Source organism: Dendrobates tinctorius, unplaced genomic scaffold (assembly GCF_039654945.1).
Source record: "Dendrobates tinctorius isolate UK_male_01 unplaced genomic scaffold, ASM3965494v1 ptg000156l, whole genome shotgun sequence".
NCBI lineage: Eukaryota > Metazoa > Chordata > Amphibia > Anura > Dendrobatidae > Dendrobates > Dendrobates tinctorius.
In genome coordinates, this window is record NW_027361823.1 from 4,652,633 (window position 1) to 4,669,023 (window position 16,391).

Sequence of the window (16,391 nt, forward strand, 5' to 3'; positions counted from 1 at the left end):
AGCTTTTTTTTCTCCTTCGCCTCATTGAGGGACACAGATACTGTGGGTGTATGCTTCTGCCGCTAGGAGGCTGACACTAAGTGAAAAGAAGAGGTTAGCTCCTCCTCTGTCGTATACACCCTCGCCCCTATTGCGGGCGGAACTCACTTTTTTGCTTAGTATCCATGGAGGCACACACGTCTGGTTTTGCTCCAGACTTTTTCTTTTTTTTTTTTCCTTTTCCCATGAAGATGAGACAGGGGCGACGGACCCTATTGAAAGGGTCCGATCTCCCCAAACCATCAACAGGAGAGCACGTGCGAGTGTCCCTCCACGTATCCTCTCCCGCGACGTGGGACACAATGCCGGACTTGGCCCTGACCACCCCTAGGTATTGAAACCATGGGCTGTACAGAGGCACAAGACTAGTCCATGCGGCCCCCACTGCTCCACCAATGCTTAGACTGCGGTGCTGCAAGGCGGCGGACGGTTCCTCTCCTCACCCCCTGAAGGGGTTAGATGGAGCTAGGGTGCCTTCACCATCCTATTTTGTCAAGGCCCCTCACATACCTGAACTAGGAAGCTGAAGAGGATCGTCAGTGAGGAGAGGGCCTGGGAGGGCTCCTGCGGCGAAGATCCGGGGGCTGGAGCCCTTAGCTGTCAGATGCCACCGGCCAGTAGCTGCAGAGCGGTGCAGAGAAGCCCGCACCAGTAAGTAGCTCCATTTTTTTTGTGGCGCCATGGAGTCGAGGTGTCCCCCCCCCCCCCCCCGTCGCGGGCAGGGGATAAATTGAGGCCGTGGCTTTAGCCGAAGCTAGGCCGCGACCGGAAGTTCCGCCTCCGGGCCGCGCGTCACTTCCGGGGCGGCGGGGGATAAATTTAGTCCCCGGCTTCGGAGCGCGGCTAGGCCGCAGACCCGGAAGTACCGCCCCTGGACCGGGTTATATGCTGGCGGTCCGCCCCACAGCTGATGGCGCGCGATTTTTGTGCGGAGGCGTCCAGGAACGGGGGGGGGAGGCACAGGACTGGGGTAAGTGCTGCCCGGGAGACCACAGGGAAAACGAGGTGCTACCTCCTTCCCCCTATCCCCAGCAGCGGACAGTTACAGCATGTCCGAAGAAGCAGCATGCATCTCTTGTCGGGCTGCGTTTCCATGGGCACAGAGCAAGCGATTATGCAAAGCCGGCGACTCCAAACGCGCCCAGGAGCCCTCCCCTGCGACCGAACCCACTTTGCTGGTGTGGGCAGACCGCAGAGGACAAGGCTCGGGATTCCCGCTGTGCAGCGCCCGGAACCCGACGCCTAACAGAACCTCAGTGTCCGTCCTCCCCTGCGACCGCGACCAATGTGCCAAGCCCCCCAGAGTGGGCCCTTTCACTGTCACAGTTCATGCAGTTGAGTCCCTTCAGGCCTCAGATGGGGGCAGGGACAGTGGCTCGCCGGCCTTAGAGGGGACCTCCACCTCACAAGAGCCTCTCGCCTGCAGGGGCCGCTCTCACTCCAGGCAGACCCAAGGGAAGCGAATCCACACGGTGTCGCCCAGTCCTTCCGGTGCCTTGGCATCCGTAAGTTCTGCTTCTCGCTCCCCGTCACCAGTGGTTGATAGCGAGCAGACCTCAGAATTCAACTCAGACGAGCCCCTTGACCTGGAAACTCCAGCGTCACGTGAAACAATGGACAGCCTCATAGAAGCTGTCAATCAGACCTTGGGGGTTGAGGATGATCCCGCAGCGGCTACGATGCTTGAAGTGGCACGTAAGCAAGTGAAGCGCCCGCTCAGAATTTTTTCCTCTCACCCAGTGTTTGAGGACATAAGACCCTGCTATCCGCCCCTAGTGTTTCCTCAATTAAGGATCCCACAGATCGCCTTATAGAGAGCTTAGCTCGCTCAGTATATGAGGCGTCAGGATCAGCGCTCGCTCCTTCATTCGCAGCAACTTGGGTAGCCATGGCTATGATATCATGGTCAGAAACATTAAACACGGTCGCACAGGAGCAGGATCTACCTGCAGAGATTTCGGAGGTCGCAGGTCAGATGGCGATGGCCGGAGACTATGTAATCAGTGCGTCTTTGGATGCGGACAATTGCTCGGCACTTGCTGCCGCTAATTCAGTTTCTATCAGAAGAGCCCTATGGTTAAGGACATGGCGAGCCGATTCTACTTCTAAGAAGTCCTTGACTTCCCTGCCTTATCAGTGCGGCCACCTATTTGGACAACTTACCTCCGACTACACAGGAGGAAAGAGCGGGTTTCTCCCTCAACAAAAGGTCAAAATGCTTTTTCAGGCACGTTTTCGGGCCTTTCGCAACCCCGGGTGGACTACAGCGGCCAATTCCGCCTCAGGCCGCCCCAACCAGGATAGGGAGCGGCAGGTCTCGTATAGAGCCAACCCATTGGGGAGAATGCATACTCAGCAGCCCAGATCGAGGGGATCCAGATCCCAAAGATCGTCAACCAAATGACTCGAGGCCTTTACCAGACGACACCGGCAAGGTGGGCGGCCGCCTACTCTGGTTTTACCACGTCTGGGTCAATGTCGCTCATGACACATGGGGAAAGGAATTGGTGGGGTCAGGTTACAACATAGAATTTGTCAGATATCCTCCAAGACGGTTATTTCCTTCCCGGCTTCCCAGGGTGGATACCCAGGCAAGGGCTCTATTGGGAGCCATCAAATTGCTCCAGCACAACGGAGTCATTGTTTCAGTGCCGGAACACGAAAGAGCTCAGGGGTTCTATTCCAACCTTTTTGCGGTTCCCAAAAAGGACGGGTCTGTCAGGCCTGTTTTGGACCTGAAGCTTCTGAACAAATTCATCAGGATCAGACATTTCCGGATGGAGTCTCTCCGTTCAGTCATATCGGCATGGAGCAGTGAGAATACTTGACCTCAATAGATATCCAGGACGAATATCTGCATTTTCCCATTTTTTTCCTCCTCATCAGAGGTTTCTATGCTTCACCATCGGTGATCAGCATTTTCAGTTCGTAGCGCTACCCTTCGGGCTAGCCATGGCTCCCAGAGTGTTCACAAAGGTTATGGCCGTTGTCATGGCCACACTGCATTCTCGAGGCATAGTCGTCTTGCCTTATCTGGACGACCTCTTGGTCAAGGGCCCGTCAATGCGGGCATGCGAGGAAAAGGTCAACATCACGCTAGATACTCCTGCCCGCTTAGGATGGTTGGCAATGCAAAGAAGTCGTCCCTTGTACCAGCTCAGAGGATCTTCTTCCTAGGAATGATCTTCGACACTTGCCGAGGGTTGGTAATTCTCCCTCAGGAAAGGGCGCTAGCTCTCCGGCAGGGTGTCTGGACACTTCGCCAACCAGTCCCTCATACCATCCGATCTGGGATGAGGATTCTAGGGAAAATGGTGGCAGCAATGGAAGCAATACATGTCGCCCAGTTCCACCTGCACCCCCTGCAGCACGACCTCTTGTCAGCCTGGGACAAGAATCCTTTCACGCTCGATCGGCGGTGCACTCTGTCCTCTCAAGTCAGGCAGTCGCTCGGATGGTGGATAACCAGTTCCTCTCTGGCCCAGGGGAAACCGTCCCCCCCCAGATCATTGGCTGGTAATGACAACCGATGCCAGTCTCCTCGGTGGGGGAGCGGTGCCTCCCCACCACACAACCCAGGAACAGTGGTCGCCACAGGAGGCACGCCTCCCGATTAACTTATTGGAGATACGAGCAATTCGGCTAGCTCTGCAGAAGTTTCATCATTTTCTAGCAGGCCGCCCCGTGTGGATTCAATCGGACAACGCCATGGCGGTGGCTTACATAAATCATCAAGGGGGCACCCGCAGCAGAGCAACCATGCGCGAGGTGGGGCTCGTTCTTCAGTGGGCCGAAGCAAACCACTTGGTGATTTTGGCTGTCCACATTCCGGGGCGTGGAAAATTGGGCGGCAGACTTTCTCAGCCAGCAGGGTCTTGCATCCGGAGAGTGGTCTCTACATCCCGAAGTTTTTCAGCAGATTTGTCAACTGTGGGGAGCTCCGAATGTGGACCTGATGGCTTCCAAAGTGAATGCCAAGGTGCCCATATATGTCGCTCAGGCCAGGGACCCGCAGGCATTCGCAGTGGACGCATTGGTTCTGCCATGGAACCAGTTTCGCCTCCCATATCTATTTCCCCCACTGCCACTACTTCCGAGAGTCATCAAAAAGATCAAGACGGAAGGGGTGCCGGCGATTCTGCTGGCCCTGTCGAGCGTGGGACGCAGATCTAATGCAGCTGTTCGCCGGCGTTCCTTGGCGCCTGCCAGAGCGCCCCGATCTACTGTATCAAGGGCCGATTTGCCACCCGAACTCAGGGACCCTGTGTTTGACAGCATGGCCATTGAATCTTGGATTCTAACCCAGGCAGGGTTCGGGAGCGAGGTGGTCGCTACAATGATTAGCACCTGGAAGCCTGCTTCAGCATGAATTTACCACCACACCTGGAAGGTGTTCTTTGCTTGGTGTCAAGGCCGCGGTGTTTCTCCGCTGAGATTCTCGATCCCCAACGCCTTGGCTTTTCTCCAGTCGGGCTTAGAGAGCCCGGATAGCTCAGTCGGTAGAGCATTAGACTCGGGCTTTTCCCCAAGTTCCCTCAGGAGACAAATATCGGCCTTATCCGTCCTGTTCCAGCGCAGAATTGCTACCAATTTGTAGGTGAAGACTTTTTTCATTCAGGGAGTCTCCCTCTTGGTACCTCCCTATAAGGCGCCTATGGACGCCTGGGACCTTAACAAGGTCCTAAGTGTTCTGCAGGAAGCTCCATTTGAACCGCTTCAGGATATCTCTTTCCTGGAAAGTGCTGTTCCTAGTGGCCATCACTTCCATCAGGCGGGCTTCAGAGCTGGCGGCCCTATCCTGCTGAGCTCCGTTCCTCACTTTCCATAAGGATAAGGTTGTCCTCAGACCAGCCCCTCCTTTTCTGCCGAAAGTCATGTCCTCTTTTCACATTAATGAAGATGTTGTTTTGCCTTCATTTTGTCCAGCACCTGTGCACCGTGTGGAAAAGGCTCTTCACACGTTAGACCTGGTAAGAGCCCTCCGGAGGTACGTGTCGCGGACGGCACCCTTTCATCAGATGGACACGCTGTTCGTGCTCCCCGAAGGGCGCAGGAAGGGACTCGCTGCCTCAAAATCGACCATAGCCAGATGGATTCGTTTGACTATTCAGGAGTCCTACCGCATTAGTGGCACGCTGATTCCAGCAGGGATCAGAGCGCACTCTACCCGGGCAGTGGGCGCCTCTTGGGCGCTTCGGCACCAGGCTTCGACGGAACAGGTTTGCATGGCAGCAACCTGGTCCAGCCTGCACACATTTGCCAAACATTACAATATCCATACTCAGGCCTCAGCGGATGCGAGCCTGGGTAGAAGGATTCTCCAAGCAGCGGTGGCGCACCTTTTTAAACAAGAGGTGCATGTAGCTTGGATCAGTGAGTCAATTCTCCCACCCAGGGACTGCTTTAGGATGTCCCACAGTATCTGTGTCCCCCAATGAGGCGAAGGAGAAATATGGATATTTGTGATAACTCACCGTAAAATCCTTTTCTCCGAGACGCTCATTGGGGGGACACAGCACCCACAATATTAGCCAGTTGACTCTGTTTTTGTTTAGTTAATACGCATTTATTTGTGATATAAGGGTGGTCCTTTTCTGGACATGTTGTACCTGTATTAAGGCTGATTTTGTTGTCCTACTACTGCTTTGGCACCAAACTGAGTTCCGCCCGCAATAGGGGCGAGGGTGTATACGACGGAGGAGGAGCTAACCTCTTCTTTTCACTTAGTGTCAGCCTCCTAGCGGCAGAAGCATACACCCACAATATCTGTGTCCCCCAATGAGCGTCTCGGAGAAATGGATTTTACGGTGAGTTATCACAAAAATCCATATTTCGTGACATATATCCCATTGATTTTGATAGTTTTTTTTCGTGACACATTATACTTTATGATAATAGTAAATTTAAGTTGATATGTTTTTACATTTTGCTATAAAAATATCAGAAATTTGACAAAAAAATGTAAAACAAATAGCAACTTTCAAAATTTGTATGATTATCCCTTTAATCCAGACAGTCCTATCATTCAAAAAGATTAATAAATAACATTTCCCTCTTGCCTGCTTTATATCAGCACCATTTTTGAAATATTTTGTTAGCATTTTAGAAGGTTTAATAATGTAGCAGTCATTTTTCCAAGGAAATTTACAAAACTTATTTTTTAGGAACCTGTTCAGTTTTGAAGTGACTTTGGGGGTCCTATATATTGGAAACCCCCAAACAAAACAAACTATTTTAAAACCAGCGCCCCTCAATGTATTCAAAATTGCTTTCAGGTAGTTTATTAACCCTTCAGGTGCTTTTCAGGAATTAATGCAAAGTGGCATAGCAGGAATGAATAAGTTTATTTTTACCACCTAAATGTCGCTAACTTCTGACCAAGCCGCGATAGCTGGCAAACTTTAAGACCATTATTTGCCCATGAACTGCCATGACAAACATCAGGACCGCATGATCTAGATCTCAGGGTGCTGATGAGGTTGAAGAGGAAGCCCCCCACACTCTGTTAACCATTTAGATGCTGTAGTCACTATTGACAGCAGCATCTAAGGAGTTAAACTGCCATGGTCAGTGTCAACACTGATAGTGGCTGATGCATCAAGACCTCAACTATAGTGAACAGCCGACAGCTGCTGGATTGTCACCTGTTGGAGGATGCTATTCTTTTAATCATTAAGGGCTTAACGTGTTTTTTTTTCCTTTTAACCTTTAGATGATTCTACAGTTGAAACAGCAGAAGAGGCAGTGGAGCCACCAGAAGCCGATATTAATGAGCTTTGCAGGGATATGTTTAGCAAAATGTCATGTTACCTCACTGGTGAGCTGATCGGTAAGTGGCATTCTGTGTTGTTCCCCATTTTTAAAATATAGGGTTCCGTAACTGCTAAATAAATGATAGAAGAGAGTCATGTACATGAGTGGACACCTCCCCATTATTATGCAAGCTGGATGTAGAATCCATCCTCCTGGGCATGACAGGGCTCCAGAAACCCTCATTTTGAAATAGGTAGGAGTATCCAAGGTCGGATGTGACCATATTTCAATGGAACAGTGGGAGAAGATCTTAGAAGCTTTTCTTATATTGTCACCTTGTGAGGCCCAGAGACACTCTCTCATATACTTCACAGAGTTTCTAGGGCCCCTAGTTTCCTGTATGCAAGATGTCCTAGATGTGGATTTGTAGCAGCACACTTGTTACACATGATATAGGAGTGTACAAAGATGGGTCCCTGTTGGAGGAGGGTTCTCTCTAGCGGAAGAAGTATTATGGGTAAACGTCCTATCAGATCCCCGTATCTATATCCTGACGGTAATGGAAGACAGAACAGATCTGGATTGCCCTTATCCTTGGGTATTGGCCGTATTTCATTTCATGCACGAAAGCTCTTGGCATTCTTTTGACTAGATCACAACCCACAAATATTGGGGCGCTAAGACGTAGAGCAAATAACTTTATTTGGTTAGAAAAGGGAGTCTACTTATAATGTAATTCGATCAGTAAATCTGAAAGGATATGGGGCCCCTGGCTATATACTCCAGGGTTGCCCTGGTCTAGCTTGCTCAGTGACAGATTCTTTTCAATGTTATCTCCTTCTTAGTACTATAGCTCTGCAGGGTGTACTCCCTTAAGTATATGGTTTCCTGACAATGGGGGAGGTTTTCTCTGGTTGGTGTCCTGTATGGAAGTGAGGGGAAAGTGTTTAGAGTGGTTACAAGGAGGGAGGAAATGGGTGCGAGGGCCTTAATAATTATTTAATGTTAATCTACAATTTAATCCTTATCCTTTATTCTGTATTGTAAGATTGTAGCCCTTTGTCTGATTACTGGAAATGGAAATATTTGTTTTTGTTCAATAAAAAATTATCTGATTTTACAAAAAAGTAAAGGCCCCGTCACACTAAGCGACTTACCAGCGATCCTGACAACGATATCAACGTGTCAGGATCGCTGGTGAATCGCTATGTGATCTCTGGTGAGCTGTCAAACAGACAGCTTCACCAGCTATTAGCACAGCGACGCCGCGCGTGCGGCATTGCTGTGTTCAGCGCTGATTCATGTCAAAAATAGAATTAAAATAAAAAATATTGTTATTCTCACCTTCCGACGTCCCGCGCAGCCATCCTGCCTCTCTCCACGCTCCGGTCCCAGTAATCCTTTGTGAGAATTACCGCTATGACGTCCTTTCTCACGGGATCGCGAAGTCTCGCGGTCATTCTTGCAAAGGATTACTGGGACCGGAGCGTGGAGAGAGGCGGGAATGCTGCGCGGGACGTCGGAATGTGAGAATAGTAAATTTTTTTTTTTTTTTTATTATTATTATTTTATCGCTGATCGCTGGTCTCCCGCCTGTCACACACAGCGATGCGTGCTGGCCAGCAGGAGATCAGCGACGAAAGAAATGTCCAGAGATTTGCCAGAGCGATAAGCGATACCGGCAGGGGGGCCGGTCGCTGATCGCTGTCACACACAGTGATCTCGCTGGTGAGATCACTGTTGTGTCACAAAACTTGTGACTCAGCAGCGATCTCGCTAGCGAGATCGGTATGTGTGACGGGCCTTAATATCAAAGGTGGCACTTAAATATTTCAGACTTTTTGGACAGCACGGTGGCTCAGTGGTTAGCACTGCAGCCTTGCAGCGCTGGAGTCCTAGATTCATATCCCACTAAGGACAGCATCTGCAAGGAGTTTGTATGCTCTCCCTGTGTCTGTGTGGGTTTCCTCCCACACTCCAAAGACATACTGATAGGGAATGTAGATTCAAGCCCCAATGTGAACAGCGATGGTTATGTCTGTAAAGTGCTGCGGAATATGATGGCGCTATATAAGCAAAGCATAATATACAGTTGTTGCCAAAGGTATTGACACCCCTGCAATTCTGTCAGATAATACTCAGTTTCTTCCTAAAAATGATTGCAAACAGGGCTGTGGAGTCGGTAAGCCACAGTTGCGACTCCGACTCCTGGATTTTATCAGGCTCCGACTCCTTCATAAATGGCCAATTCATAACAACAAATTTACTGTTGTAAAATATTAAACATCGTGCTTATTCAGTTTCTCACCATCATATAAGTAATCAGACCACTTAGAGCAAAAACTACATTTATTAGAATACAATTAGAATATAGCAAATAACTTTTATAAACTTTTCTAAACTGTAAGTAAATATGCAATAAACACTTTTATGCAGTTAATAAGAAGAAATCTATAAATTTGTCCTCAGAAAAAGTATTGCCTCTGTCAGATCCTCCTTCATGGATGCCCTCAAATCTGATCTAATTATTTTGAGAGCAGAGAACAACCTCTCTACACTAACTTGTGTTGGTGGCAAAGCAGTAACCACTCGGGCAACATCTCTGACAATGTCAGGATACAGAGGAATCGCTTGTTGCACTGTTATTTTTGATGAACGGTCAAATTTCTCAATTTCTTTTAGTGCACATGAAAAATTCTGCTGAAATGTACTGGCTGTGTTCCTTGATGGGGATGACTCTTCTATGTGGGAACGCTTTGCACGGTCCTTGTGATCCAAATATTTTTCGAAATTAAATTATTCATCAGTTGATGATGAGGGTGAAGATGTGGCAGGACGACCAAATTCTTCTTGTTCCTCCTGACTGTTCTGCAACCCTTTCATCCTTACTGCTATTTCAAACAGAGCTTCTTTTCCTTTACTTAGCTGTTGATCATCTAGAAGAATCCGATGCATTGGGTCTACATAAACAGCTGCCAAAAGAATGTTATTTTGTAATAGTAGCTCCTCTCTCCGTTTCATTGATGTAGCAATGCCACTTGCAATTAACCCTCCTCTTTGGGACAGGCGAAACATCAGGTTCTTCCACTCCTTTAAGAAAATACCTGGCGTTAAGGCTAGTTTCACACTTGCTTTTTTTTGCAGCGCGTTTTTCCCGCAAAAAAACGCATTGAAAAAACGCATACAAAAGCATACAACTGCTGCGATTTTTTTCAAGCATTTTTATGAGCATGCATGAAAAAAACGCAGCGTTTTTAAGCGTTTGTATGCGTTTTTAGTGCGTTTTTACCGCGTTTGCGTTTTTTTCCAACATTTTTAGGTGGCCCCTCACACTACCCAAACCATGACTTTACTAACCCTAACCCTGACCCTAACCCTTAACCAAATCATACTTAACCCAAACCCTAAACCCTAACTAACCCTGACCCTAACCCTGACCCTAACCCTTAACAAAACCATACTTAACCCTAACCCTGACCCTAACCCTTAACCAAACCATACTTAACCCTAATCCTGACCCTAACCCTGACCCTAACCCTTAACAAAACCATACTTAACCCTAATCCTGACCCTAACCCTGACCCTAACCCTGACCCTAACCCTTAACAAAACCATACTTAACCCTAATCCTGACCCTAACCCTTAACCAAACCATACTTAACCCTGACCCAAAACCCAACCCTAACCCTGACCCTAACCCTAACCCTAAACCCCCTTAACTAACCCTAACTCTAACCCAAACCCCTAAATTCCATGGTTAAAAAAAAAAACGCATATGCAAAAAAACGCTTACATGAGCATGCCAGTGCGCACATATGCGCATCCATAGGCTATAATGGCCATTTTTAGCGCAAAACGTGCGCATATGTGCGCATGCGCTTTTTTGCAGGGCCAAAAAATGCAACATGATGCGTCTGGAAAATCCAATCGCACACCCCAAAAAAACGCAGCGCATGAAAATCGCATACATGCGCTTACAAGCGCGCAGGTATGCGCACCCATGTTAAATATAGGGGAAAAAACGCATGCGCAGGTTAGCGTTTTTTTCCAGCGCTAAAAAACGCAAATGTGAAACCAGCCTAAGTCCTCTGCTTGTAATTTTTTAGTCACTGTAAATGGGTGCTCTAGCAATTTTTCCAGCTCAGTCACCTGATTCCACTGACTTTCATTTAGCTTCAGTTGAGGGTTAGCCATGTCTACAAGAAAGGTTTTCAGTTCAACCAAGCGCTGAATCATTAAGTAAGTACTGCCCCATCGTGTGGCTTGATCAATAATTGCCCCTTTTCCAGCACGTCTCTTCAAAATTGAGTCAACTTTAGGGGTTCTGGCAACAGTAGCCAATCTTCTCACCTTGCCAATCAGTGCAGCAGCATGTCCTTCTTGCAGACTGTCTCTTATAGCCAGCTGTAGCGTATGCACAACACAGCGCATGTGATGAATGAAAGAACATTGACACAGTTTCAACAAGATCATTTAAACTATCATGTTGCTGTTCATCTGAAGCAACTTCAGTTTGCTCCTCAGTTACAATACTGTGTTCCTCTATTTCAAACATTTCTGTGTCTGTGGACCCAGAATGTTCTTCTAGCTGCTGGTCACCATCATTACTCTCATTCATTAGCTTAATAGTACTTATCATATTTGAAGCATTGTCAGTTACGACAGAAAGAACTTGCTCTTTTTTAAGTTCATAGTCTTGCAGAACCTTTTCCACCAAGACCTGGAGAAACTCACTGGTGTGATGAGCTTTGGTGTCTTTTACTGCCAATGTCTTGGTAACTATTTCATTTTTGTCACAAACAAATCGGACATTGATGGCAAAATAGTTCACTCTGTGACGTGTGCAGGCATCCATTTTAAGAAACAGAAAGCGTCCCTTGAGAGTTTTTTTAAGTTCTTCCTTTTGTTTAAAAGCTTCTTCGATTACTAATTTTCTAATACTCTCTCTCTCCAGAGAAACACCAAGCTTGCGGGCCATTTCCCCATTCAGACACATAAAAGCTGGTCGTGAAAATAATGAAATAGGCACACTATCCTTTACAACAAGCTCTATGATGTTTTTTAAATGTATCTACTGTCATTGTCACAGTAACTTTGTCACTGACAAAATATCTTGCAACTGATGGCTGCAAAGTTCTCTGCTCCTTTGTTTGGCTGGAAGAGCTGGGCACTGGTTCATTGGTTTGGATGCAGTCTTTCTCATCCACTGCTTTCAGTACTTCTGGATGAAAGCGCTGTAAATGTCTCTTTAGATTAGAAGCTCTGGCAGGAGCATTTTTATCTTTGCCTGAATATGCACTCATCTTGGCTTCACAGCATTTGTTTTCGTCTGGATCATTTGTCATACACTGACAGACAATGTTTTCTATCTTGAGTGATGGTGAAATGTTCAAATACAGCTGATTTAATGTGATGCTTCTTTGATATTCTCAGGTTTTTAATTCTGCATTCACAATCCAAATGACAATTGTTTTTCCTAAAAACAATTGTACAAAATTGCCAGGTCGTACAACTGATATAGTGGTCAGTAATACTGTTATTATTCCTCATGTACTCACAGTTAACTGATGCAAAGTTTGTTGAAAGGATAATACTTCTTACAGTCTTCCTCTTCTGAGTAGCAGGCAGCTGTGAGATGCTTGGAAGACGCACACCTAGTATGATCTAGTCTAGAGGAGGAGCTTTACTACTAAGAATTTGCAACACATTTTCACTTTCAGTTTCATACATTGTAAGTAGGGGGGTTGGGGCAGCATGAGGTTAACCAAGTATAAGATTAGATAAGGGCAGTGGAGAACAGTGACACACAAGAAGTAAGAAATGTCTCTATCTCCAGCAGAACTGCTTATCACTGTTGTTCATAGTTTGATAGAACATATATATTTGAGTAACATTTATAAAATTCATATGAAAGTTCAATTATGAAATATTAATACATTTTTTTTAAAGTCGGAGTCGGTACATTTCTACCGACTCCGACTCCAACCAAAACTAACTCCGACTCCACAGCCCTGGATGTGACATACGATGGCAGAAAGAAGAGGACCAGCCAGTGAGCAATGTGGCGGCCGTGTATGTGAGCGTTTAGGTGAGTATTAGGATTTTTGTTTTAACATCTTGCGTTCATATCTATGAGTCATATGCAAGTCGGATGTTTGTAACCCGGTCACTTCTTGTGTTAGAAATAATAAGTAGGAGTATGAGGATCGGTGCGGTCCTACTTCTGCTTACTCGTGCTTCAATTTTGTCGGCGTCTGCTGCTAATTTTCAATTTTTTCTAAATTGCTATTTCAGCCACAAGTGAAGACTACAAACTTCTAGAAAATATGAATAAGCTCACATGTTTGAAATATATGGAGATGAAAGACATTGCCGGAAATATTAGTCGAAATCTCAAGGACCTAAACAAGAAGTGTAAGTACAACATTAAACATGGTGAGATGCAGGGAGAGGGACGAAGGAGCTTACCACGCTGAGAATGTGTGGCTGGAAGATTCCTCCTGAGGGTGCTGTTTCCACTGGTGATCACATGAAGGTAGACGAAAAATGGGGAACGATTCCGGCACAACCATCCAGGGATAAAATAAATTCTTTATTCAGATGTATTTAAAAACTTTAAAAGGTGAGGACTTGTACCTGACATGGCTAGCCAATGACTAAGGCCGGGATCACACATGCGACGAGTGGCCTGGGACGAGTCTCGCATGTTATACCCGACACTGCTGCCGGCACTCGGGAGCGGAGCATGCGACTGCATGTATTGCTATGCGGCCTCACGCTCCGATCTGAGTGCCGGCGGCAGTGCCGGGTATTAACATGTGAGACTCGTCCCAGTTTCTCGCATGTGTTATCCCTTACCTAAGCGTGTGTATACACCTGAAATGCATCCGGTACGAGGCCTCGCCTTTTAATGTTTTAACTACGTTTGAATAAAGAATTTATTTTATCCCTGGTGGTTGTGCCGGAATCTTTCCCCATTTTTCGTTTACAACATTAAACATTGATACACAAACCATTGCATTTTCTGGTAGCCACATCCTGGAAATCTCAAGGTTTATATGACATCTGTCTATTCTTATCATTTCTCTATAGCTATTGGTTTATTTGCTTTTGTGTGAGGGAAATCAGTTAGTGAAAATCCTGGACTTCATTGTCATCCTGATTGTATTGATCCCAAAGATTCTGTCTTCATTCCTTGCACCCTGAAATGAAAAAGTTGCATATACGATACGGTTGGTCGAGGAGTATTTGGTCATTGACACAGTTTTCATAATTTCTCCTCTGTTCACCAGTACAACACAGTCATCAAGATGTCATCAAATTGTAGATTTTCAACTGAAATTCAAAAACTTTAGAAAATATTCCATTATTTGTTTAGATATTACGGACATTTTTACATATCCCTTTCATTTTCACAGGCTCAAAAGTAATTGGAAAATGGATCAATAATCTGTCTAATGGTCCACGGTGGCCTGTTACCAAATTAATGTGATTAAATGTTAAAGTAATTTTCCCCATCCCCTCAAAAGCACCAAACAGGGAGGGGATCCATCCCAAAGGACAGGAAACCTACAGATTAAAAGGCGTAGCCTCTCTATAAGCTTGTTATTTAACCCCTTCACACCTATGGGTGTAACCTTACGTCCTGAACTGGGGTGATCGCGTATAGAGAGAGCTCCAATCGCTGCTTTTAACCATTTAAATATTGATCACAGACAGCGGCATATATAGAGCAAAAAAAGTTGACACTTTGCAAATTACTTTATTAGTGGATTTCTCTTTTTTTAAACTTCAGATTTTTTTTACCACTTAAATTAAAAAAAAAAAAAAAAAAAGCTGTGCAAGTTTGGTATCACCATAATCATCGCATCAACATAATTGTTCCCTCATATTAGGTTAAAAAATATTTTGTATATGCCCTTGTCATGTCCTCACTAAATTAACGGGATTCATATAGCTTAACAAGCAGCTAAACCGCTATACCGGGGTCCAATAAGGGAGACTGTAGTTGAATCTGTGGTTTATTGAACGTAGGTATAGATGTGTATGGTAAACTACAAACAGAAACAGATACATAGGATCAGTATTGGGTTCATGGAAATATACATTATACATAACATACAATCTGAACTACTAGGTGGGCAGGGGTTGTAACTAAGCTAGCTAATATAAGGCAGACTATACAGAGAGAATGATTACATACCAACGGTGCTAACACAAGGGGAAACAGAGCGATGAGGTGCTTCCAATATGCAGACTTGAAACAAATGGTCTACTGAAGAGAGAAAGGGGGCTGGGATAGACCATGATCCCTTGCAAAGTTGCCCAGAATACATTAGGAATTGGAGGGAAATAATACAGGAAATGCAATGCCTAATATCATGCAGTTATAACTTTTGGCCACTAGATAGAGCTGGAAACAATGAACATTAAAACATGTGGTAAGCTGAGCATTATACTGAATTTATGTTATGAAATGAACAATTAAGAGTCATTGATTGTGTCGGAGAGAGAACAGCCCTACATTAAAGATTTTTTGGAAGGACTGAGTTAGCCTGCGGTCAGGCTGTAGACAGAGGAAGTGGCTGCCATTCTCACTTCCCTGTGTTGTTTTTTAACCCCTTTACTCCCAAGGGTGGTTTGCATGTTAATGCCTGGGCCAATTTTTACAATTCTGACCGCTGTCCCTTTATGAGGTAATAACTGAAACGCTTCCATGGATCCCGGTGATTCTGACTTTTCTCGTGACATATTGTACTTCATGTTAGTGGTAAAATTTCATTCATATAACTTGCGTTTATTTGTGAAAAAAATGGAAATTTGGCGAAAATTTTGAAAATTTCGCAATGTTCCAACTTTGCATTTTTATGCTCTTAAATCACAGAGATATGGCACACAAAAAACTTAAGTAACATTTCCCACATGTCTACTTTACATCAGCACAATTTGGGAACCAAAATTTTTTTTTTGTTAGGAAGTTATAAGGGTTAAAAGTTGACCCGTGATTTCTCATTTTTACAACACCATTTTATTTTTAAGGACCACGTCACATTTTAAGTCACTTTGAGGGGTCTATATGATAGAAAATACCCAAAAGTGACACTATTCTAAAAACTGCACCCCTCAAGGTGCTCAAAACCACATTCAACCCTTCAGGTGCTTCACAGGAATTTTTTGAATGTTTAAAAAAAAAAAAAATGAACATTTATCTTTTTTGCACAAAAAAAATTACTTCAGGTTCAATTTTTTTATTTTACCAAGGGTAACAGGAGAAATTGGACTGGAAAAGGTATTGTGCAATTTGTCCTGTGTGCGCCGATACCTAATATGTGGGGGGGGGGGAAACCACTGTTTCGGCGCATGGCAGAGCTCAGAAGGGAAGGAGCGCCGTTAAACTTTTTCACTGCAAAATTGGCTGGAATTCAGATCGGATGCCATGTCACGTTTGGAGAGCACCTGATGTACCTAAACAGTCGAAACCCCCAACAAGTAACCGCATTTTGGAAACTAGACCCCCCAAGGAACTTACCGTATTTTTTGCTTTATAAGACACACTTTTGTTCCCCCAAATTTTGGGGGAAAGTGGGGGGTGCGTCTTA

At 45.6% G+C, this 16,391-nt stretch overlaps 1 protein-coding gene across 5 annotated transcripts in view; it reads left to right on the forward strand.

The window, feature by feature from the left end:
- Window positions 1-16,391, forward strand: part of BLOC1S2 (biogenesis of lysosomal organelles complex 1 subunit 2) — a 52,306-nt gene that overhangs the window by 21,905 nt on the left and 14,010 nt on the right. For all 5 annotated transcript variants that reach the window (XM_073548153.1, XM_073548154.1, XM_073548152.1 and 2 more), the window contains 2 exons: window positions 6,752-6,868; window positions 13,087-13,206. In XM_073548153.1, the coding sequence (XP_073404254.1) occupies window positions 6,752-6,868; window positions 13,087-13,206 (237 nt within the window). The remainder of the gene's footprint in view (window positions 1-6,751; window positions 6,869-13,086; window positions 13,207-16,391) is intronic.